The 25,092-nt window shown below is 36.9% G+C and overlaps 2 protein-coding genes across 2 annotated transcripts; both read left to right on the plus strand.

Moving 5' to 3' along the window:
- Positions 151–21,733, plus strand: LOC109227330 (putative late blight resistance protein homolog R1B-23). Its single transcript, XM_019392447.1, has 3 exons — positions 151–1,744; positions 5,806–5,857; positions 21,647–21,733. The coding sequence occupies exons 1-2, from the start codon at positions 369–371 to the stop codon at positions 5,837–5,839; spliced, it is 1,410 nt and encodes a 469-aa protein (XP_019247992.1). The 5' UTR covers positions 151–368; the 3' UTR covers positions 5,840–5,857; positions 21,647–21,733.
- On the plus strand, positions 21,734–23,644 carry LOC109228033 (putative late blight resistance protein homolog R1B-23). The gene is made up of 2 exons (XM_019393217.1): positions 21,734–21,920; positions 22,017–23,644. Exons 1-2 carry the CDS (start codon positions 21,734–21,736, stop codon positions 23,642–23,644), a joined length of 1,815 nt encoding a protein of 604 aa, XP_019248762.1.

Here is a 25,092-nt window from a genome sequence, read left to right on the forward strand (position 1 = left end):
CCTATGGCTACATTGTGGATGCTACTGAATGAGAGGACGGATCTTCAATTTATAGAACTCCAAACCTTTTCCTACCAGAAAAGGGACTAGCCAAATATGGAAGAATTTATAATTTCCTTTTACAAAAAGGAAAACCTAATTAAGGTAATTATATTGCCCTTTTCCTTCAAGAGATAGGAAAACCAAATATAGTAAGAAAATTATGGCAAACAACTAACAAAGCAGGGTTAAATGTTGCCGAACATTGTAGGGGATTGCCTCTTGTCATTGTGCTGATTGCTGGAATTATACTGAAAACAGAAAGGGAGGCATACTTGTGGCTGGAGTTTGCCAATGACTTAAGTTCTCATGTTTTAGGAGAGCAGAGCATGAAGGTAATGCAATCAAGTTATGAGCATTTAGAAGACCACTTAAAGCCTTGCCTTCTTTACATGGGATTGTTTCCAGAAGACCATTTAGAATGCTGCACACTTCATGATGTAGTGCGTGAATTTTGCTTGAGAAAACTTACAGAAGAAAAGTTTATGCAGCTCACAGTGCCATACAATCCATATGATCAACATTTGTATCCCCAAGAATCACGGTTATGCATTTATATTCATGATGATCTTGTTAATCAATTAGATCATTCTGAATATATGTTGGATAAGATTCCAATGCTCGAGTCCAAGTACACAAAGTGTTTAGGTGAATGTCCTAGGTCTTTGGAGTTCATTGCTCATCCAAATTTCAACACATGGAACAGATCAAATCCTTTACCTTTACTTGTTAAACTAAGACTTGTTCGGGTGTTGAATTTGATGAAAGTGGAGTTGCCAAGTTCTTGGGCTACAGCAGTACAATCGCTAACTCACTTGAGGTACCTTGAGATTTTTGTCGAAGAATTTGATTTCAAGTGGATATCACATCTACAGGAGCTTCAGACTCTAGTGGTTGATTCAGTTCAGTTTCTAAGGACATCGCCGGTAGCTATCTTGAAAATGATGAAGCTAAGGCATGTGAATATAGACAGATTGACCAGTGTATGGGAAGACAATGATCGAGCAATTTTTGAAGAATCTTCAACAACTATGCTAGAGAACTTGAAGACCTTCCTCTCTTGTCGTATACGTCTGGATGAGAAAAATCCAAGGTCCTGGTGGAGGTTCCCCAATCTTGAAGAACTCAGCCTCCGCATTATTGCTGATGTACCTAGTTGTCCTTTGTTTCCCATACCGGAAGTTCATGCTCACCTTCAATCTCTTGATCTGGTTGTAACCCCTAAGGGATTCTGGAATTCAGTTGGATGGGAGAGCTACTTTGTCTTGCCGTCAAATCTCAGGCATTTGTGCATTGGCGGTTGTTTCTTGACGGAAGAAATGGTTTCAAACATTGCAAGATTGCAGAAGCTTGAGAGTCTCAAATTAGAGATTGGATTTCCTTTGGGGAATGTAGAGTACTGTTGGGACGTGAGAAATGTCGAGTTCCCTGCACTCAAATACTTGTCACTATCCGCCGTGAAGATGGTAGTATGGAGTGCTTCAGATGCATCTTTTCCCATGCTTGAGAAGCTAGTTCTAAGAAGTTGTTACTACTTCAAGGAAATACCTCCTAGCTTTGTGGATATTCCAACATTGCGACTAATTGAACTGTTTGACTGTCCGGACTCTATTGTGGTTTCAGCTATGAATATTAAAACAGAAATTGAAGAAAACACTGGATGTGACAGTCTCCAAGTTCTTATATCCAACACACCTCCTACTTGGTAAGCCAGTACTTCAACACCTCTTTGTTCTGTCTGATATGGAAAATAATTTGTTGCAACTTTTGTCTTGCATACTGAATAAGTTCAACTGCATATGCTCAACATTATTACACACTTAAGCAGCATTTTGGCTAAGTATAAAAGTTTCATGCATGATTCTCATATATCCTTCCTAAGTTCTCCTATGGTAGCAACTGAATGAAGAGGGTGTTTGGATTGACTTTTAAGCTGGTCTAATCAGTTTTTAAGCTCTTTTTAGCTTTTTTCAGTGTTTGGCAAAGTCAAAAAGTACTTAAAATAAGTTAAAAACTGTTTAAAACAAGCCAAAAGCAATAAGCTGGCCAATCCCAACTTACTGCTTTTTGGCTTAAAAGTTATTTATGCTGAAAAGCTACTTTTTTTAAGCCAATCCAAATGGGCTTACTGCTTTTTGGCTTAAAAGCTATTTCTGCTGAAAAGCTATTTTTTTAAGCCAATCCAAACGGGCTCTAAGTTCAACTGTATCTGAACGTTTTGTGGAATGACATTTTTTTCTTCTCTTCTTCAGAGTAAATTTAAGAAATGTACCAGTATATAGTAAGAACAGTTTAAGTGCATAACTTTACAATGTGTGGATCGGTGCACATAGCATTGACACTCTCTTCGCGAAAGAATTTAACTACTCCAATTGTATATACTATTCATTCATGTAACTTTTTTGCACCTATCTAGTTTTACACGTTTTTGTTATCTTGGACCAAAGATGCACCACTTTTGCATACTAAGGGCCTATTATTGCTCATCTCATAAAATAGGGACCATTTTATCTAAGGCCCAAACTTAAGAACGGTTTTAATTTTTCTGTAGTGACTCGAGTTAAATTTGAATAGTACTCAAAGGTCAACTAGGTCAGTGTGCAAATTCAATGTCTCTTATCTTTTCTTATGTTTAGATCTAGAAGAAATTACCTTAAGTTGACTATTATTCAGAATTGTTTAAAGCCAAGTCTTACCATAATCTTATTATTCAAGCACCACCAACAATTCATTAACTCTAAATCGGCCATTGGCACCCATAAAAAAACTACAAGTGGAAAACAATTTTTCGATGGCTGATCCACGTTAATTTGGTTTCTTTGTATATAATCAGTATTAGTTGACCAATATGAGAGATTTATGAGAAATTCTAAGTTTTTAATGTAATTTGCCTCTTAATAACCTGAAGGACTGAAACAAAATTCCAGTATCAATATTACATTGTTGGTATATGGATCTGTAAAAACGAATATCGGAGGTGAAAACTTCTTGAGGATGGAACAAATGTAATTGAAGTGTAAAACAGTGGTAAAAGGAAACGAAGTTTTTCTCCTTAGCCTTTTAAGGTTTTCTTTTTTCATCTAATGCGAGTCATCCTAATGTAATCTATAATTTGAGGTTATAAAATCACCAAAACTGTGAAAGTAACGATGAGAGTTCCTTTGGTAGGGAGCATTTTACTTCTAAAGTAAAATCTTTTGGCGTAAATACAGATTAGTTGGACCCCAAAACGTATATAAAAAGAAACTTTATATGTTGTAAAAAAGATTTTTTATTAAAATAAAAAGAACCGCCCCTCCCTCCCTCTCAAGACCACTAAAAATACTTTCTTTCCGAGTGATGATTAAAAATTAAACTGATAAACATATAAAGTAAGAGAAGTTTAGAGACGGGGGAGGGGTGCAGGGTTCAAAATACTTAAGGCCGTTTTTGTCCATAAAATTTTGCAAGTTTTTGAAAAAATTTCGAAAATGAGTTTTTCAAATTCAAAATATCATTTTTTTTCCCACTCACAAAACTATAACATTATTTCAAGTGAAATACATGTCCAAACATAATTTCAAATTTCAAATTTCAAATATTATTTTCAACTTAATTTCAAATAATATTTTTTTTTCTTTCAAAAATTACAATTTTTATGTCCAAACGCATACTTAGAGGGTGTTTGGCTAAGCTTATAAGTTGGTCAAACTGGCTTATAAATACTTTTTGGCTTATCTACGTGTTTGGTAAAATTAAAAATACTTATAAGTTAAGTGCTTCTAAGCCAAAAATAAGCCAAAAGTCATAAGTTGGTCTCCCCCAACTTATCAAATTCAGCTTATAAGTACTTTAGGTTTGACCAAAATATTTACTATTCTATCCCTAAATTACTTCTTTTTAAAACAAAACTCTTCGTATACCTAGTTCTTCAGCTGCTTATTATTAATTTCAGCACTTTTATCCAAACACGTAACTGCTTATTTTTTAAACCAGCTTCAACACTTAAAAATACTTTTCAGCACCTAATGCTTATCAGCTACTCTAAATCAGCTAAGCCAAACGGGCTCTTAGACAGTCGTTTTCCATTTTGCTTTTGTCAAGTTTTATTTTCATTTTTTTGTTTTTATCACAGCCTAGGCCATAGGCCTTCTTAATCGCTCATTGACCTGTTCAAGCAAGTACTCTTTGATTAAGTTAGAGCTAGGGCATTAGTAAATAATATCATTGATTGGTGATCTTAAATAAGTGATCCCTATTTATTACAAAGTCAGTTTTTTTAAAATGAAGAATAATTTGACAATGTGACCGACTACTTAAATTTTCATCATATTAGTGAGAATTCAATTTTCCACTTTATTAATTTCCTTCCATTTCCTCTCCCTTCCCATATGTTAAAAACAAACGTTGAATGAGTCATCACTCATCAATCTATTAAAACTATTCTATTTAACTTTTGGGAAGTAAAACTGGACAATCATTTTTGACGCAAGTAATATATTTTTTTTTCCAGAAAAATGTGAAGTATTATACAATTTGAGCTAGCTGTATACTCCACTTTTTTTTTTTTTTAATTGAATTTTTTTATTACGTAGGGAATATAACCTTCAATTAAAGTGGAGTGTATACTCCACTTAAGTCGGATAATCATGTGAGGTGCATATAGTTGTGATCTGAACTTAAGTTTGTCTAATTAGTTAATTAACTGCAAGATTCATAACATGCATGGGAATATATTCAATTTATATCAGTAGCAGAGACAGGATTTGAAACTTATAGGTTTGGTATTCTAAATTTTTTAAGTTACTGGGTTCTAAATTAATAATTTATATATGTTTAATGAATTTCTTAAGACAAATACATGATTTGAACCAAAACTACTGAGTTCGGCCGGACCCGTATGTTCTACTCTCCCTCCGCCCTTGCTTTATATATTCCCAAAACAACTACTTCGTTTATATCTGAAGTCTACCATCTTCCATCCTGTTCTTTTCTCATTTTCGATTTCTCTAAATCCAAAATCATCAAATTAAGCCTTGGGGCAACTAATCTCTCTGTTGTCTCTCTCAATAACAGAAGGTGAGGTTTCTTTTTTTTATCTCCGCTTTCTTTTTATTTTTTCAGCTATTTCTCTTCTAATCCTTTACAGGAATTCACATTTTTATGTCTTGTTTAAGCTGTGATTACGAGTCTCCTCTCTTTCCAAAATTCACCCACTAGGAGCCCGTTTGGATTAGGTGATTGTAAACGGCTGATAAGCTTGAAGTGCTGACAAGTTTTTTTAAGTGCTGAAACTGATTTTTCAAATAAGTATTTACGTGTTTGGATAAAAGTGCTGAAATTGATAATAAGCATTTGATGTGTTTGATAAAAAATGCTGATAAGCTATTCTCTTATTAAAATGTCTAAAATACCGTTGATTTTTTTAAAAAAAGATTATAAATTAAAAAATTCTTTATAAAAAAATAATTAACAACAAATATGGAATGAAGAGAAAGTCAAGAAATTTATTTTGGGAAAAGTATTTGTGAATTAGAAAATATTATTAAGGATAAATTAGTAAAAGTGTTGGTCAAACTAAAAGTGCTTATAAGCCGAAAAGCCATGACTTATGGCTAATTTTAGCTTATAAGTACTTGGCTTATAAACACTTTGGGTGTTTACCAAACGCGTAAATAAGCCAAAAAGTATTTATTAGCCAAACACCCTCTAGATCTTGAAATTGCTCACTTAAAGTTTTTTTCTATATTTTGGTTAACTTTCGGTTTTGTTTTTGCTGCTGGATAGTTCCATTCGAAGAAGAACAGCAAGTGAAGACTAGTTTTCCTCTCGCTTGAATGTAAGATTGAACTTTTACTCTATTGTTTTCTTCTTTTTAGATTATTTTTCTTATTTAACTCACATTTTTATGTATCTCTGTGCAAAAGAGCGGTATTTTGGATTTGCATATTTTTTAGTTCAATTGCTACAATAGGTGAAAATTCGAATACATCACGAAAATTAAAGGAATAATGCATGTTTTGCATGATTAAATAAAGAAGAAAAAAATCCTTGTTAGTTTAAAATAAATATTACTCTCAAATATAGAAAGAACAAAAAAAATTGCAGTCAGAAACTTTACAAAAACGAACTTCACTTTTACCCCAATAAATAATTAAATTGAGTTTTTTTATAGCTTGAGAAAATAAGAATGTTATTTCTCTAAATCATAGTTGGGTACTTTAAAACTTACCCAAACAACCGATTATTTGACCCAATGATAAAATAAAATTTAATTTGGAAATCAACAAGTTAATCAAATATAATACGCAACAGAAAACAAAATTGATTTTATTTTTACAACCAAACAATTTAGGACTTCCTTTGGAAGTACTCCCTCCTTTCATTTTTACTTGTCCAGTATTCTAAATATAGATTTTCACTTTTACTTGTCATTTTTAGCATATCAAAAGAAGATAATTTTTTTTCCTGTTATACCCATATCATAATTATTCATTTCAAATCATTTTCTCAAAACCATTAAACATATGCATCAATTAATAGGGGTATCATGGTAAATTAAAAACAAAATCTCTTGTAATATCTTTTAAAATAAATTATTTCTTATAAAGAGTAGATCAAGTCATGTTTTTTAATTCAAATAAATTTGAACTATTTCAAATGTATAAAATTATTTTAAAAATCTACTTTAGTAGTACAAAATTACGATCATTAGATGTTGGGAACTTATAAAAATATTTTTTTAACCGCAGATATTTCTTATAAAAAAAATTTGAAACCTTGGTGAGTAGAGTTATTAGATATCTTCAATGGTGGAAGCTAGCAAGTAACTGAGTGAAGGGACAAAATACGTACAAGACGGTCCATAAGACTATTATTACATAACAAAAACGAAAATAAATCATAAATATATACAATTTTGTTAAATAAATTTTGGGCGTCTTCTTAACATTCAACTTTAGGCCACCAATTTCGTTGAACCGCCTCTGGCAAATAGCTAAAGAAGAATAAAATTTTCTAACGAAATTGAAGAGAAGTAAAAAAAATAAATTGAAAGTTGAAGACATGTGCTTCAATAAAAATTGTGTGTTGGTGATAAAGTGCATCAACGAGGGTTGTAGACATGTGCTTCAACAAAAGTGAAAGTTGGAGAGAAATTCTCCAATACAACAACAACAAGAACAACAACAACAACTAAAAAGTTAGACGCATACAACTTTGAATTACGGGAGAATGATGGAAAACTAATTCAAAGTTAAAGTAGAAAACCTTAATTATTTAGGATTTGATTTATTTAATTCATGTCTAAAGAAGATTTGTAGTTAAATTAGATAGGAATAGGCTTTTATATTTCTAGTTGGAGTATGTTTCGTACTATTATAAATAAGGGTATTGATAGCTTATTTTATATACTGAAATTTGTGAAAACTGTAGAGAGTTTTTAGAGATTTATAGCGAAATAATTTTTCCTTCATGAACCTATCTTTTAGTTCGATTAAAATTTAAAAATCATGGAAACACCTTCTGGTACCTCTTGAACATCCAAGGGAGTTAGTTTGTGCTCCATCTGAAATTCTTCTTGATATAGAGCATGCGCGTCTTCGATATATCCCGTATGCCAAAGATTTTTTAGTCAACGTATTTTTATGCACATTTGGACTACTAAAAACTTGCTCATTACTTGAGAATATTACGTTTAAACTTGCTCATTACTTCTAAAAAAGAGAAGGGTTTTTTTTTTTTTTTTTTCATTTTGTTGGAATTTACAAACTAATACATGTTTGTCACGACCCAAAATCCAGCTAGTCGTGATGACACCTAACCCAACCCACTACGTAATCCAATTTAACAACTAACCAGTGCAATAACAATTTAATAAAGCAATTAAGTAAAGAAATATCTGAATCTGATGCATTCCCCAAGGACTGGTAGTACAAATCATGACCTTCTAGGAATAGAGTTTACAAAACTGGTACGAAGTAAATACATCATCTATCTGAAAAGTACATAAACAGAGTTTTATGAATCTAAGGCTACCATGAACAAGAGGCAGCTACAACCGGAACGCGGGTACATCTTCAAATCCAGCTCCTATCGAACACAACAACATCGGCATCCAACATCTGCACGCAAGGTGCAAAAGTGTAGTATGAGTACAACCGACCCCATGTACTCAATAGGTAACAAACCTAACCTTAGGTTGAAAGTAGTGACGAGCTGGAATAAAGGTCGGGTCCAACATCCAATAGAATATAACAGTTCATAACAACACAAAGCAAGTAATAAAAGAAGTAACCCAGAGATAAAATGCTTTGCTTTTTCATAATTTCCCGAAAAATAGTTCCTCTTTTCAAGTATATTAGTGAAAACACAAATCCTTTACCGAAATCATCGAAAATATGAGTAAGTTGAAAACTGTAAAATTTTTCCAGAAATCCTTTCCACAATAAATAAGATGTTTCATTTTCTTTCGAGATAGCAAGTGCGAAATACCTCTCTATGCCCATATATCAATATGTGCGAGAAGTCATGAATGACGTGATACCGTACAACATGAGATAAAAAATGCATCTTTGTGCCTGTATGTCATGTGTGCATGTCAATGCCATGTATCTCAAAGATGAACTCATGTACTCACATTCTCAGAGTACTCAATCTCACTGTCTCACACTTTTCACTCATCATGCTCAATCACTCAGTATTGTATATGTCCAATCCGGCCCAGGGAAGATCCATCCCGGAATATATATATCAACTGACCAACAGTCACTCAGTACTGAGTAGGGCCAAATCCAGCCCGTGGGGAAGATCCATTCCTATGTATATAAATGCATCCATCAATATAATCAATCACGCTCACCGGGGTGTGTGCAAACTCCGGTGGGGCTCCTTCAGCCCCAACGCTATCATAAATCAATATAATCGTTGCGGCGTGCAACCCGATCCCATATATGTAATTAATATAACATGCTGCGGCGTGTATCCCGATTCATATATGTAATCAATATAACATGCCGCGGCGTGCAGCCCGATCCCATAATTTCACTCACACTCAGGCTCTCGGCCTCACTAAGTCATCAACCTCTCCGGTCTCTCGGGCGCACAATACCATGAAACTAGCCCAAAATGATGATATGATATGCAATAAATGGTAACAGAGACTGAGATATGATATGCATGTGAATGTGTATGACTAAGTATATAAAGCAATGAAAGCAGATAACTCAACAACAGAAATAACCTCAATGAGCCCCAACAGGATAAACATGTAGCCTAGACATGGTTTCTAACATGGATCGCAACTCAATAGCTCAAATACGTAGAAATTTCATGGTTACGGATAAGATCAGGTAACTACACAGTACCACAAAAATAACAGAGTCACAATTCACACGATGCACGCCCACACGCCTGTCATCTAGCATGTGCGTCACCTCAACACCAATCACATATCACGTAATTCGGGATATTCATACCCTCAGCATCAAGTTTAGAAGTGTTACTTGCCTCGAACAAGCCAATTCTAATACCAAACAAGCTAAGCGATGCTCTAAAAATGCCATCTTGCACGTACCGATCTCCGAACGACTCAAAACTAGCCAAAAGCAACTCAACTACATCAAATAAAGCCGAAGGAAATAATTTTAAATGATATAGGTCGATTCCTTAATCAAAAGTCCAAAATCGGTTAAAACTTCCCCCCTGGGACCGTGCCGCGGAACCCGACAAAACTCACAAAATTTGATAACCCATTCAATTACGAGTCCAACCATACTAGTTTCACTCAAATCCGACTCTGAATCGATGTTCAAAACTCAAATTTTCACATTATGAAATTGTAGGCTAAAACTCCCAATTTCTCTTTCAAATTCATCTATCAATTGCCAAAAATGAAGATAGACTCATGAAATAAGATCAAAACAAAGTGTAGAATACTTACCCCAATAGTTGTGATGAAATTGCTCCAAAAATTACCTCAATCTGAGTCCCACATCTCAAAATATGACAAAAGAACCAAAACCTTGATTTTATAGCTTATGCCCAGCATCTTCGCATCTGCGAACCAAATATCCGCTTCTGCGGACTCGCACGTGCGTTAAAAATCTCGGTCCTGTGGAAGAGCATTGGTAGCCTTCCCTCGCACCTGCGGCAGAAAATCCGCTTCTGCGATCATTTAGGTGCGAAAAAATAGCCTCACACCTGTGACACTGCCCTGATCCTGCTATGCAGCTTCTGTGGCCTCTGGCTCGCTTGTGCGACGTAGCACCTGCGCCTAAAATTTCGCAGGTGTGGTCATACCAGGACTGTTCAAAAACCTGCCTTAGCCAAAATTTCAAAAATGCTCCGAACATCGTCTGAAACTCATGCGAGCCCCTCTGGACCCCGTCCAAATACACCAACGAGTCCCATAACATAACACAGCCTACTCGAGGCCTCAAATCACACATAACAATATCGAAACGACGAATCGCACCTCAATTCGATGTTGATGAACTTGAATTTTTCAACTTCCATAACTCGTGCGGTAACATAGAAAACCAACTCGGAATGAATCCAAATTTGCACACAAGTCCCAAATGACATAACGAGGCTTTACCAATTCCCGGAACCACAATCCGAATCCGATATCAAAAAGTCCACTCCCGGTCAAACTTTCCAAAAATTCAACTTTTGCCATTTCAAGCCAAATTTAACTACGGACCTCCAAATGACAATCTGCACATGCTCCTAAGTCCAAAATCATCCAACGAAGCTAACAGAACCATCAAAACTTCAATCCGAGATCAAATACCAAAAAGTCAAACTTAGTCAACTCTTCAAACTTAAAGCTTAAACCATGAAATTCATTCTTCCAAATCGATTCTGGATAACTTGAAAACCAAAACCGACAATTCATATAAGTCATAATACACCATACAGAGCTACTCATGCCCGTCCACTACCGAGCGAAGTGCAAATGCTCAAAACGACTGGTCGGGTCGTTACATCCCCCCTCACTTAAACATATGTTCGTCCTCGAACGTGCCCAGAGTTGCTCCAAAGCTGCCAAACCGCCGTGTAACCTTACCGTGCACATACCCGGGGGTGATCCCATGTCACCTTATTCCATATAGGCCCGACAACACAACATATTGAAGAACATTACTTCAACCTTAGCCTGTAAACCACAGTATCCAATTTCTAACACCCGGAATTCACTACAAGACTCGAACTTCGCATCTGCACATTGTATAAGTCTAATCAAGTTGTACCAAGCTGTAATCATAACCCAAGATGCAATCGCATAATATACCACATAACTCAAATACTCGTAGTAATGATTTCTAATCATAGTAGCTGCTCAAAACAACTCAATACCAATTATAAACCTCATATCAAACAAAATCTCGTTCTAAAACCATCGTACTCTGCCGATGATTAAAGAAACACGTAGAAAGTCATAACTACTTATCAGATTAACAAATCATGGAGCTCCCTCTCCTTCAATAAGAATGATAGAAATTTCTAAGCCAACTTCCGATATTATCCTTCCAAATATACCGCAATCAGATATGATATCACCCATTCTAGGTCTGGCGACTTTATTTTATCAGATACAAGCTGATCTGCTGACACGCCACATCAATACTACACAGAGCCACAAACCGTGCAATCTGTGCACCAATACACAATAATTCAAATGTACTCAATCATGAGAAATGACTCGAACGAGAGAACCGCCGCAAGCTCAACAAGTAACGCCACAACGAAATGCTGAAAATCCATCACACCATAGAACCATAACACACGAATCTAACACCAAGGATCATACCTCAACATAACTCCGCTACAACGCGTGACCCCATCCAAATACTGGCCCATATTATATACCTCAATCCAACCTGCTCAAAATCAATAACTATGCGCAATTCGACATCAGGTACCTAAAGTGCATTACTATAACCACGGAGAAGCAAATGACACAATGCCACACAAAACCCGAAAGATCATAACCAATACGTAGTCAATCATGCAATACCCAAATACCCATCTCACTCAAATTCTGCTAGAAGGCCCCAATAGAACCGCACCATGTGTGCATATAACCAACGAATCACAACCCCTTGTAGCATAGAAGAGTAGCTCACATAACATATCAGAACACGAATGAGCTCAAAAATAACCGAATGTCACATCCCTCAACCATAGCAGTATGGAGCCAACCAATCTGACCCGGTGTAGAATACACATCCTAATTGGGACTACCATAGAAGAGTAGCTCACATAACATATCAGAACACGAATGAGCTCAAAAATAACCGAATGTCACATCCCTCAACCATAGCAGTATGGAGCCAACCAATCTGACCCGGTGTAGAATACACATCCTAATTGGGACTACCAATGGACCCAAATCAACTCTGGTCATCCATAAATAGATAAATAACCTTCCGAAGGTCCACAATGGTCTAACCATAACGCATACCATCCTCTAACTAGCTTTGGCCACATTTTGATAGTCCACAACCACGAAACAATCTGCTCCTGAGAACTCCCAATCTCCAAATCCATAGAACACACGAATCACCATATCTGATCCCCGACTCCACCGCCTGAATGTCTAACACATCTCTCACACACGGTCATCCCACGAGGAGTACTTCTCTAATTCTTCCGCGCATATAGCAATATCTGAAAATCAATAGTCGATCAACCAAGCGGGCACTACAATATCAATGAAGCATCCGTATGTCAAAACACAATGCGCCTACTGAAATGCGCACCCTTCTCAAGCAATCCAAGTAGTTATAGCATTCATCTAAACATCGAAAACCGTCCATGCTGACTGAGAATTCATGACCTTCCCTTCAAAATCGAACCGTGACCTTGCACATGTATATCTCAATCCCACACAACACACCACATCTATGATTCCATCATATGAAAAGCACGAGAATCTCATAACCAACTCTGAGTCACCAGCCGAATACATACCCGATTAGTCAGAAGCCCTCCATTTGATCTCATCCAGGAGAAAATCCCAATACATAACATGTTCCATACACGGTAGGAAATATCCATCTCGAACCGTGAGAGAAATCATCGAGAACTCTTCGAAACCCATTTTCACATAACCAGGCCATCAGAACTAAATCTCTCTAACTTAACCAAGCCACGCAGGTCGCCAAACCCAAGATTATTGCCACAAAACACCTGTAGAGACTCACCACATCATAAGAACCAAAAGAGCCCATCACATCCATTACCATGTTGATCCAACCCGTTACCAAGTTGTCCTAATTCTCCGAGTTCTTCCCGAATTACCCTCAAATTGATACTTCTCCTTGCTAGAACACTACGATCCTTAACCAAAACTTGCCCCATGAACTCTAGCATATAACCACACCGCCCTAAGGCTCATAAGCCGCTGAATTCCCTCTTAAGCACCCGAAAAGTACCATAACTGAGATACCCACTCTGAAGAGACCTTCCGTAAATCTAAAGCCGCTTCCTTCCCCTTCCTGATATTGAAATATAGAATCTATAATGATATAGAAATACTGCGAGTCTTGACACCTTCCAATGAAAATCTCAGTTTCTAACCATATACAAATCCTGAAAGTTCCTAATTAGTACATTAAAATCTTGCATCTAGTAGAACCATTCTCGAGAGTCTTCCACTCTTCTCAAATCTCAATAAAACCGACCAAATTGACCAAACTACCTGTGCCCCATTAGCACACCAACACCCAAGGAAGTAACCCCACCTTAATGCAACCAAACAAATTCCTACTCCATGCGCACTACATCTTCCTTTCCGAATAACAACTCAATCATCCCATGATTCCCATATTCCCTTAAAGCGTAACATAACCCGTATCCATAAATTTCTTGCTTAATTCATCATCAAACCAACATCTCTAAGCCATAACTGATCCACAAGTATGCCTCAGACTGAAATCGATACAACACATAACCATACAATCAAATTATCGATAGCCGACTCCCCCACTTGGCTCAAATCCATAGATCAAAACACACAATAACTCACAATGCCCATACTCTATTACTGCCATAGAACCCCAGTGAAATTCAACTAAATCCTTCATAAACTCATGTAACAGAAATCATATAATACCTCAAATCGTCTGCTAACCTCGCATTCATCCTCGTGATGGTCAGGTCAACCATTACAACCGATCTAAACTCAAATCGCACAAATATAACCCACTGGTAGAAAAGAAAGCCTCCTCACAACATCATAAAAAAATCACACATCCGTAGATTACCTCGCAGGTTATAACCCACCTGCTTAACTTCACACTGACATCTCTTTATACCCTTTCACGACACAACTACTACACAATCACTTAATCTTCCTGAGTCTGAACTCACCAACATGGCATGAGAACTAATTCGTTTCACAGTTAAACAACATGAATGATCCTCCAATATACGCATAACTCGAGACTATACGTCACGTCACATCAGACATCAAGCACCCAATAGTCCTTTTTACATCATAAGCAAACTCTTCTCGTCACATTTAGTCTGTCTGAACACATCCCGCAATCACATCATACCCATCGTATAGTCATCCAACCACTCATCGAGCCACAAATTCCACTCGTAGGGACGCTACCGATCATATAAGTCCAAAAGCACGTGCTCACATAATCGAAATCTCCGTGATCAAGCTATAGTCAAAACCCGGCCTCAAGTCCTCCAGATTGGCCCACCATCAGCACACTGAAGTCATATCTCTCACTTTATCGATGGATCGCAAGCCTCTAATGCATAGCTGATATCGAGCGCTCACATGCGCACACGAATGCGTGCAAGGAATTCAAAGAATTACGCTTCAAGTTGAATCAATGTCGCACGATAAGGAAAGAAAGATGGGAAGTATATCCTAAATGTCGTTTAGCCACTCGAAGATAGGTATGAACGTCATCATATCGATCTGCAAGAATTTACGAGACACTTGCTCATGACTTGTAGAATCTATGAACCTAGAGCTCTGATACCAATCTGTCACGACCCAAAATCCAACTAGTCGTGATGTCACATAATCCAACCCGCTAGGTAAGCCAGTTTAACAACTAACTAGTTCCAATAACAATTTAATAAAGCAATTAAGTAAAGAAATATCTGAATCTGATGCATTTCCCAATGACTGGTAGTAGAAATCATGAGCTTCTAAGAATAGAGTTTATAAAATTGGTATGAAGTAAATACATCATCTGTTTGAAAAGTACATAAACAGAGTTTATGAATCTAAGGCTACCATGAACAAGAGGCAGCTATAACCGGAACACAGGTACATCTTTAAATCCAGCTCTCATTTGTTTGAAAGTACATAAATAGAGTTTTATGAATCTAAGGCTACCATGAACAAGAGGCAGCTATAACCGAAACGCAGGTACATCTTTAAATCCAGCTCCCATCGAACACATCAACATCAATAGGCAACATCTGCACCCGAGGTGCAGAAGTGTAGTATGAGTACAACCGACCCCATGTATTCAATAAGTAACAAACCTAACCTTAGGTTGAAAGTAGTGACGAGCTGGAACAAAGGTCTGGTCCAACATCCAATAGCTTACAACAATTCATAACAACGCAAAGCAAGTAATAAAATAAGTAACTCAGAGATAAAATGCTCAGCTTTTTCATTGTTTCCCGAAAAATAGTTTTGCTTTTCAAGTATACCAGTGAAAACCCAAATCCTTTACCGAAATCGTCGAAAATATGAGTAAGTTGAAAACTGTAAATTTTCTCCAAAATTCCTTTCCACAATAAATAAGATGTTTCATTTTTCTTTCCAGACATCAAGTGTGAAATACCTCTCTATGCCCATATATCAATATGTGTGATAATTCATGAATGACGTGATACCGTACAGCATGAGGAAAAATGCATCTCTATGCATGTATGTCATGTGTGTATGTCAATGCAATGTATCTCAGAGATGAACTCATGTACACACACTCTCAGAGTACTCAATCTCATTATTTCATACTTTCCACTCATCGTGCTCAATCACTTAGTACTGTATATGGCCAATACGGCCTAGGAAAGTGTCATGACCCAAACTGATGGGTCGCGATGAGTGCCGGAGTCCTACCTATCGAACAACCTTGAGCATGCATCTAAGATATAAACATGAATAACATCTACTGAATTACGGGAATAACATACATGAGGGAAGCCTAACCAAAAGGCATATGTACATATACGTGCGAATACGTAGGGCAAGCCGACAAGGCTGCTATAGACAACTACACATCCAAAATTGGAAGCCGGCAAGGCTACATACTATCCAACTGTGCATAATGTCTACAGACCTCTAATAGAATATACAATTGTACAAGGACGGGGTTGGGACACGTCCTACCCATATATGTATAAAAGCATATCGTACCAAAACCAAAAGTAGCTCTTGATCAAATAGAGCACGCCAACTCCCGCTGATCAAGGATCCTAAGAAGGGGGACCGTCTGCTTGTCTACCTTCACCTCCGAGCATGAAACACAGGCCCCGGAAATAGGGCGTCAGTACAAATAATGTACTGAGTATAAAAGGCATAAAAATCAGTACATAAAAGACATAGATGAAACATGGAATAAAGAATTCCGCATGTAAGTCTAAATAGCTTTGTAAATCCTGAAACTTTTATAATATCACCCACATGCGTATGAATGTCATGTCGTGCATAGGTACCCGTGTTTATAACATCATCAAGCCTCTGAGGGCATCCCATCATATCATCTCGGCCACTTTGGGCAAAATCATCAACGTATAACAGTTGATCAGGTGGTGGTGCGTATATAACGCCGTAACTTTTTTCCATATATATATATATACGCGTATATATATATATATAATACCATCTGGTCATGGGCCAATGTAAATGAATGCAATACATGAGAAGTACGTCAATAAAATCTTTCGAAGTGTCATAAGACCATTATGTATTTGAATAATATCATGAAATAAACTTTATCAACTTACGTATTTTCTGAGACTCATGAACAGATGATAGAATAATATGACACATGGGGAATCAAGAACATAAGCATCTCTAGTATTTCAATGAATATAGTCATTTATGGAAATTGTGCATTTGCTCGTTTCGTTTGTGTCGTATAGATCATGCCAAAAGAAAGAAGGGATAGCCTTAACATACCTTAGTCGATTCTCTTGACAATCCCTCTAACACACGTTAATTGCGACAAAACACATGACTGCAAGATCGGAGTAGGAAAAAATCAGTATGAAATGCTCGAAGCAATAACATTGCTATGCAAATATAATCTTAGCTAAAACTCTTTCTCAAGAGATTTAGAAATGACGTTACTATGTTCCTTGGCTGAAACTCTCTCTTAAGAGATTAGAAAATTGTTGTTGAATTATGAATGTTATCCTTAACTTTTAGGTTGGCCCCACATTTCAAGCTTGGTGTCACATTTCTTTATTAAAATGTGACACCTTTCAACCTTTATTAATAGTCATTAGATGGGAAAGGGATGCTTTCACGTTGGGGACGGGTAAGTCTTATCCCAAGGTTATTAATTAATTACCCACTAATTTTAGTTAACTTGTTAATTTTCTCATTAACCAATAATCCACGTAATTAAGAATTATCTCAAATTATCCAAAATACTACTCACTTTTAATACACTTTATGTACCCTACTATCGTGGTCATGTGATACCTTGTATGACAGTAGTCCATAAATACCGGGTATTATAACTCAGACCGTATTCTATCCCATATTGACAAACTTCGATAAAACTTACTTTCTTTGATTCGTTTACTCTTTAACCTCCACGGCACTTACTTATCGCTTGTTATAAATAGCATAAATGCTTATAACATCAAGATAATCTCATCCCCGAGTCTACGTCGATTAACTTACGACGAAACTTTTACGTACGAAAATGCGAGATGTAACATAAAGATCCATCCCAGAATATATACATCAGCTGACCAACAGTCACTCAGTACTGAGTAGGGCCAAATCCAGCCTGTGAGGAAGATCCATCCCCATGTATATATATGCTTCAGACAAGATTCATGTCCAGGGAAGATCCATCCCTCAGTATAATCAACCGCGCTCACCGAGGGTGTGTGCAGACTTCGGAGGGGGTCCTTCAGCCCCAACACTATCATAAATCAGTATAACCACTGGGGCGTGCATCCCGATCCCATATATGTAATCAATATAACATGCTGCGACGTGTAGCTCGATTCATATACGTAATCAATATAACATGTTGCGGCGTGCGGCCCGATCCTATAATATCACTTACACTCAGGCCCTCGGTCTTACTCAGTCATCAATATCTCCAGTCTTTCGGGCTCACAATGCCATGAAACTAGCCCAAACTGATAATATAATATGCCAATAAATGGTAACAGAGACTGAGATATGATATGCATATGAATGCATATGACTGAGTATATAAAGCGATAAAAGCAGATAACTCAACAGCAGGAATGACCTCAGTGGGCCCCAACAGGATAAGCATGTAGCCTAGACATGGTTTCTAATATAGATCACAACTCAATAGCCCAAATACGTATGTTTTTTCAAAATAAATTTGTGAAATATGTTTTGAAAACGTATGTCCAAACACATTTTTATCTTCAAACAAAATTTCACCCAATTCAGATTTTCAAAACAAATTTGGGAATTATGACCAAACGCTAGCGTAGAAATTTTTTGGTTACCGGTAAGATTAGGTAACTACACAGTACCACAGAAATAACGGAGTCATAGTTCATACGGTGCACGCCCACACGCCCGTCACCTAGCATGTGCGTCACCTCAACACCAATACATATCACGTAATTCGGGGTTTCATACTCTCAGCACCAAGTTTAGAAGTGTTACTTACCTTGAACAAGCCAATTCTAATACCGAGAAAGCTAAGCGATGCTTCAAAAATGCCATCTCGCCCGTATCGACCTCCGAACAGTTCAAAACTAGCCAAAAGCAACTCAAATACATCAAATAAAGCCCAAGGAAATAATTTCAAATGATAAAGGTCGAATCCTTAATCAAAAGCCCAAAATCGGCTAAAAGTCCAACCCGGGTCTGCACCTCAAAACACGACAAAACTCACAAAATCCGAAAACCCATTCAATTATGAGTTCAACCATACTAGTTTCACTCAAATCCGATTCTGAATCGATGTTGAAAACTCAAAAATTCACATTATGAAACTTTAGGCTAAAACCTCTAATTTCTCTTTAAAATTCATCAACCAATTGCCAAAAATGAAGATAGATTCATGAAATAAGATCAAAATCAAGTGTAGAATAGCCTCAATCTGAGTCCCACACCTTAAAATATGACAAAAGAACCAAAACCTCGATTTTATAGCTTCTGCCCAGCATCTTCGCATCTGCGAACCAAATATATGCTTCTACGGACTCGCACGTGCGTTCAAAATCTCGGTCCTACAGAAGAACACTGGTAACCTTCCCCCGCACATGCGGCAGAAAATTCGCTTCTGCGATCACGCATGTGCGGAAAATAGCCTCACACCTACGACACTTCCCTGTTCCTGTTATGCCACTTCTGCGGCCTCTGCCTCGCTTGTGCGATGTCGCACCTGCACCCAAAATTTTCCAGGTGTGATCAGGACTACTCAAAAACCAGCCTTAGCCAAAATTTCCAAAATGCTCCGAACATCGTCCGAAACTCACCCGAGCCCTTCGGGACCTCGTTCAAATATACCACAAGTCTCATAACATAACACAGACCTACTCAAGGCCTCAAATCACACATAACAATATCGAAACGACGAGTCGCACCTCAATTCGAAGTTAATGAACTTGAACTTTTCAACTTCCATAACTCGTGCCGTAACATAGCAAACCAACCCGGAATGAATCCAAATTTTGCACACAAGTCCCAAATGACATAAGGAGTCTATACTAATTCCCGAAACCACAATCCAAATCCGATATCAAAAAGTCCACTCCCGATCAAACTTTCCAAAAATCCAACTTTCGCCATTTCAAGCCAAATTCAACTACGGACCTCCAAATGACAATCCGGACATGCTCCTACGTCCAAAATCACCCAACAGAGCTAACGAACCATCAGAACTCCAATCCGAGGTCAAATACCAAAAAGTCAAATTTGGTCAACTCTTCCAACTTAAAGCTTAAACCGTAAAATTCATTCTTCCAAATCGATTCCGAATAACCTGAAAAACCAAAATCGACGATTTACATAAGTCATAATACATCATACAGAGCTACTCATATCCGTCCACTACCGAGAGAAGTGCAAATGCTCAAAACGACCGGTCGGATCGTTACAATGTGTTTCTCTTGTAACTTTTCTCATCTTCAAATTAATGGATACATTTCTCTACAAAATGCTCTATTATTACTATGTAATTTCTGAAATTGCTGGTATTGCCTCTCCATTTATATTGTAGTTCATAATTATATGATCAAAACATGCTAAAAATATTTCAGGATCCGAGTTGGATAAACTTTTGTAAATTCCAGCAATAATTTTTTATTTTTCTCGTAAACTTTTGAGTCTAAGGGGATTTCTTTTCCCATTCAAAAGGTGAAGGGGTATTATTTCCCTACACTAAAAAGTTAAGGGGGTAAAATGAAATTCACTCTACAAAAAGTGAAAGAACATCAAGCAACCACTATCGGTGTCAAATGGACGGATTAGGTCAGATTTAAATAGATTGACACCAATTATGTTAGACAAACGAGTCATGACCAGTCCACTAAATAGGGGCCGTTTGGTTTGGAGGGGGCAGGAGATTTAGTCCTTTTATTCATCTTGATCATCATAGTACAGTATAAGTATGAAGATCAAAAGTTGAATGTGAAAGATCAAAATAATCATATAAATTAAGTGACTATGATACCCTTCAAAAAATTATACCTTCATAAATAAATACAAAACTTTTAGGTTCCCTCAACCTTTTGCAATTAATATTTCAAAATTCTTGTATAATTTTGCGTAACTATGGAAAAAACAAATTCTTTTTGTCATGTTTTTATTATTGTCAGTCGCTTCTTTCTTAATTGTACACAAAATTTTACAAACATTTAATTCTTCCATTCTTTAAAGAAAATATATCATGTGTAAATAAATATTAGTTTCTCATTTTATTTGTTGCACGAATCATTTCACTGAAACATCAAAATGGAACAACTTCAAGAACAATATCTACAAAGAAATATTAGGTGAAATATACGGTCATTTTATATTCATAACAACTAAATTTATGTAATTATAAAATACACTTGTCTAACTAAATATAATTATTGATCTTCGCAAAGCTATCTAGTCAATTTGAGTTCAACACTACATCTCTAAAACTATTTATTATTTTTAGCTTGTATTTTTTTCTTTTGATATTTTGGTGTAATATTTCACATGTTTTAATAATATTTTCATTTTTTTATACTGCTTGTACTGAATAACACGTGCAACGCACGCATCAAGACACTAGTTAGTATATATTTGTGACATTTAGACATATAAGACTTTTGATGTTGCATTAATTACTTTATTACTCCATTATTTTGTGGTTTGGGGGTTTTCTCTAAATTGTTATGAAGATTCTTATTGCTTCTTTCATTTCTTTTATGGAAGGTGGAGGCGCTATTAATTCTAAGGCAGTTAAATTGCAGTTTCCATAATCTCGAAAGATACAAAAGGCGCTAGTTTTCAACAACTGACATGGACGTAGTTGAGACTTGTGGAGAAGGAATTCTTTCTTCGGCAGGGCCTTCCGCCCAATGTAGTTTGCCATCAATCGATGAGGAAGTTGTGGGCTTTGAGAAAGAAGCAGAAAGTATAATGAAGAAATTGATTGGAGGAACAAAGGAGCTGGACGTTATCTCAATCTTTGGAATGCCAGGATTGGGTAAAACAACCTTGGCCAGGAAAGTGTATAACACTCCTTCTATTGTAAATCACTTTGATGCTAGAGTATGGTGCTCTGTTTCGTAAACATATATAGAGAGGACATTGTTGATTGAGATTCTTAAACAAGCTACAGGTGGCAACTGTGAAATCAAAGAGGACGATGACATAGCTGACAAGTTGCGGAAGACTCTAATAGGCAGGAGATACCTCATCGTATTAGATGATATATGGGAAGTCGAGGCATGGGAAGATTTGGGATTATGTTTCCCTAAGGGTGAAGATGGAAGTAGAGTGATGGTGACAACTCGAATTGAAGAGGTGGCTAAGCATCTTCAGCACAACGGTGATCCTTATTCTCTTAGATTTCTTACATTGAAAGAGAGTTGGGAATTATTGCAGAGGAAAGTATTTCGAAGAGAGAGTTGTCCACCTGATCTACTGGAAGCAGGGTTACAAGTGGCGGAACATTGTAAGGGATTGCCTCTTGTAATAGTCTTGATTGCCGGGATTATTGTGAAGATGGCAAGGCAGGAGTCCTTGTGGTTTGAGGTTGCAAATGACTTGAGTTCTCATGCTTTAGGAGAGCAGAGCATGAAGGTAATACAATCAAGTTATGAGCATTTAGAAGACCACTTAAAGCCTTGCCTTCTTTACATGGGCTTGTTTCCAGAAGACTATAAGATTCCAGTGTCTGCTTTGCTGAATTTGTGGATAGCCGAAGAGTTTGTACTGAATGTTGACACAGAGAATTATATGGAAGAAGCAGCTAGAGTTTGCTTGAATGATCTGCTTAGCAGAAGCCTAGTAATGGTCTCTAAAAGGAGACGTAATGGTGACATAAAATACTGCATACTTCATGATGTAGTGCGTGAGTTTTGCTCAGCAAAACTTAGAGAAGAAAAGTTTGTGCAGCTTATAGTGCCATACAATCCATATAAACATTTGTATAATAAGGAATCGCGGTTATGCACTTATATTCATGATGATCTGGTGGAACAATTAGATCATTGTGAATATCAGGTGGATAAGATTACAATACACGAGTCCGAGGAAAGTACAAAGTGTTTTGGTCAGTGTTCTAAGTCGTCTTTGGAGTTCATTGCTCATCCAGAATTTGAAACATGGAAAAACCGATCAAATCCTTTACGTTTACTTGTTGAATTAAAACTTGTTCGGGTGTTGCATTTGATGGATGTGGAAACAAGTTCATCATGGGTTCCAACAGTAAAGCTGCTAACTCACTTGAGGTACCTTGCGCTTTATGTCAAAGATCAATTTGAATTCAAGTGGGTATCACACCTACACGATCTTCACACTCTAAAGGTTGCTTCAAGAAAGACATTATTCCCACGTTCGTCTGGTCTCTGGAAAATGAACAAGTTAAGGCATGTGAATATAAGAAAATTTTTCTTGTTATTGGAAAACGAGGAAGAAGAATCTTCAGAAACTCTGCTGGAGAACCTGAAGACATTTCGCAATCTTCGTGTGCACGTGAATGATAGAAATCCAAGGTTATGGTGGAGGTTTCCGAATTTAGAAGAGTTGGGTCTCAGCCTTGGAAGTTTACCCTGTCCTTCTTTGTTCCCCATATCGGAACTTCATACACGCCTTCAATCTCTTGACCTTGAATGCCCATGTAAGACTTATCGCTACCCGCATTCAGTTGGATGGGAGAGCTACTTTGTCTTCCCTTCAAATCTTAGGAATTTGAGGATTCAATAACGAAAGAATTAACATCAAACATAGCAAGACTGCAGAAACTTGAGAATCTCAAAATAATCTGGGGATTATTATTGGGTAAAGAGTGTTGGGACGTTAGAGAAGCGGAGTTCCAGGCACTTAAATACTTGACATTAGAGTGGATGGATCTAAGAGAATGGAAAGCTTCAGAGAAATCCTTTCCCGTGCTTCAGAAGCTACTCATAAAAGGTTGTTGACGATTCAGCTATGAATATTAAAAGAGAAATTGAAGAAACCACTGGACGTGACACTCTCCAACTTAAGATGTACTATTAATCCTTTCATTGTTGGATTTAGATTGAACTTATGATCTGACTCTATCATTTGATTTATTCTACATATATTGTTAATTTATTTGACTTGTGTTGATTGGATTGGATTTCAATCCTCTAATCGGAAGAGGTTGTTTGAGTTTTTATTTTTAATTCTCATGTGCATATTATCCAGTTGATTCAAAATGCTGGATTCGAAGTAATGAAAATCATACAAGGATCATGAGTATCCAGCTCTTTCAATCAACTGAGTTAATCATAAAGATGAGATGCAAATCTAGGTTCCACGATCACAGGGAGTGGGAACATAGAATGAGTAGTCAATCCAAAATATTCCTCCCTATTCATATCCTCTGGCTTCATATTTTCGGGCAATTTCCAACTGAACCCCACGGATCAAATTTGCCAAAGCTAATCGCGCAATTTTAACTCCAGGGACTGTAAGCTGGGCACCTGCTTCTTTCTGAACCAAATGGTATTTGAGTTTTGTAATACAAAAGTCACTTTTTTATTTTTTGTAACATAAAAATCGAGAGTTTTTAACCAAAATTGTCCCTTATCTTTGTGTCACGACCCAAAATCCAACTAGTCGTGATGACAACTAACTCAACTCGCTAGGTAAGCCGATCAACAACTATCCAATCCTAATGAAATTTAATAAGGCAAATAAGTAAAGAAAAATCTCTAAATCTTATACATTTCCCAAGGACTGGTAGTACAAATCATGAGCTTCTAAGATTACAATTTACAAAGCTGGTATGAAATAAATACATCATCTGTTCGAAATATACATAAACTGATTTTTATAATCTAAGGCTACCATGAATAAGAGGCAGCTACAACCGGAACACTGGTATGTCTTCAATTCCAGCTCCCGTCGATCACAGCAACATCAGCAGCCAACACCTACACGCAAGGTGCAGAAGTGTAGTATGAGTACAACCGACCCCATGTACTCAATAAGTAACAAACCTAACCTTAGGTTAAAAGTAGTGACGAGCTGGAACAAAGTTCGGGTCAACACCAATAACCAACAACAGTTCATAACAACGTAAATCAAGTAATAAAAGAAGTAACTCGGAGATAAAATGCTCAGCTTATTCATAGTTTCCCGAAAAATAGTTCCGCTTTTCAAGTATATCAGTGAAAACCCAAATC

This window comes from Nicotiana attenuata, chromosome 6 (genome assembly GCF_001879085.1).
Source record: "Nicotiana attenuata strain UT chromosome 6, NIATTr2, whole genome shotgun sequence".
NCBI classification, from domain to species: domain Eukaryota; kingdom Viridiplantae; phylum Streptophyta; class Magnoliopsida; order Solanales; family Solanaceae; genus Nicotiana; species Nicotiana attenuata.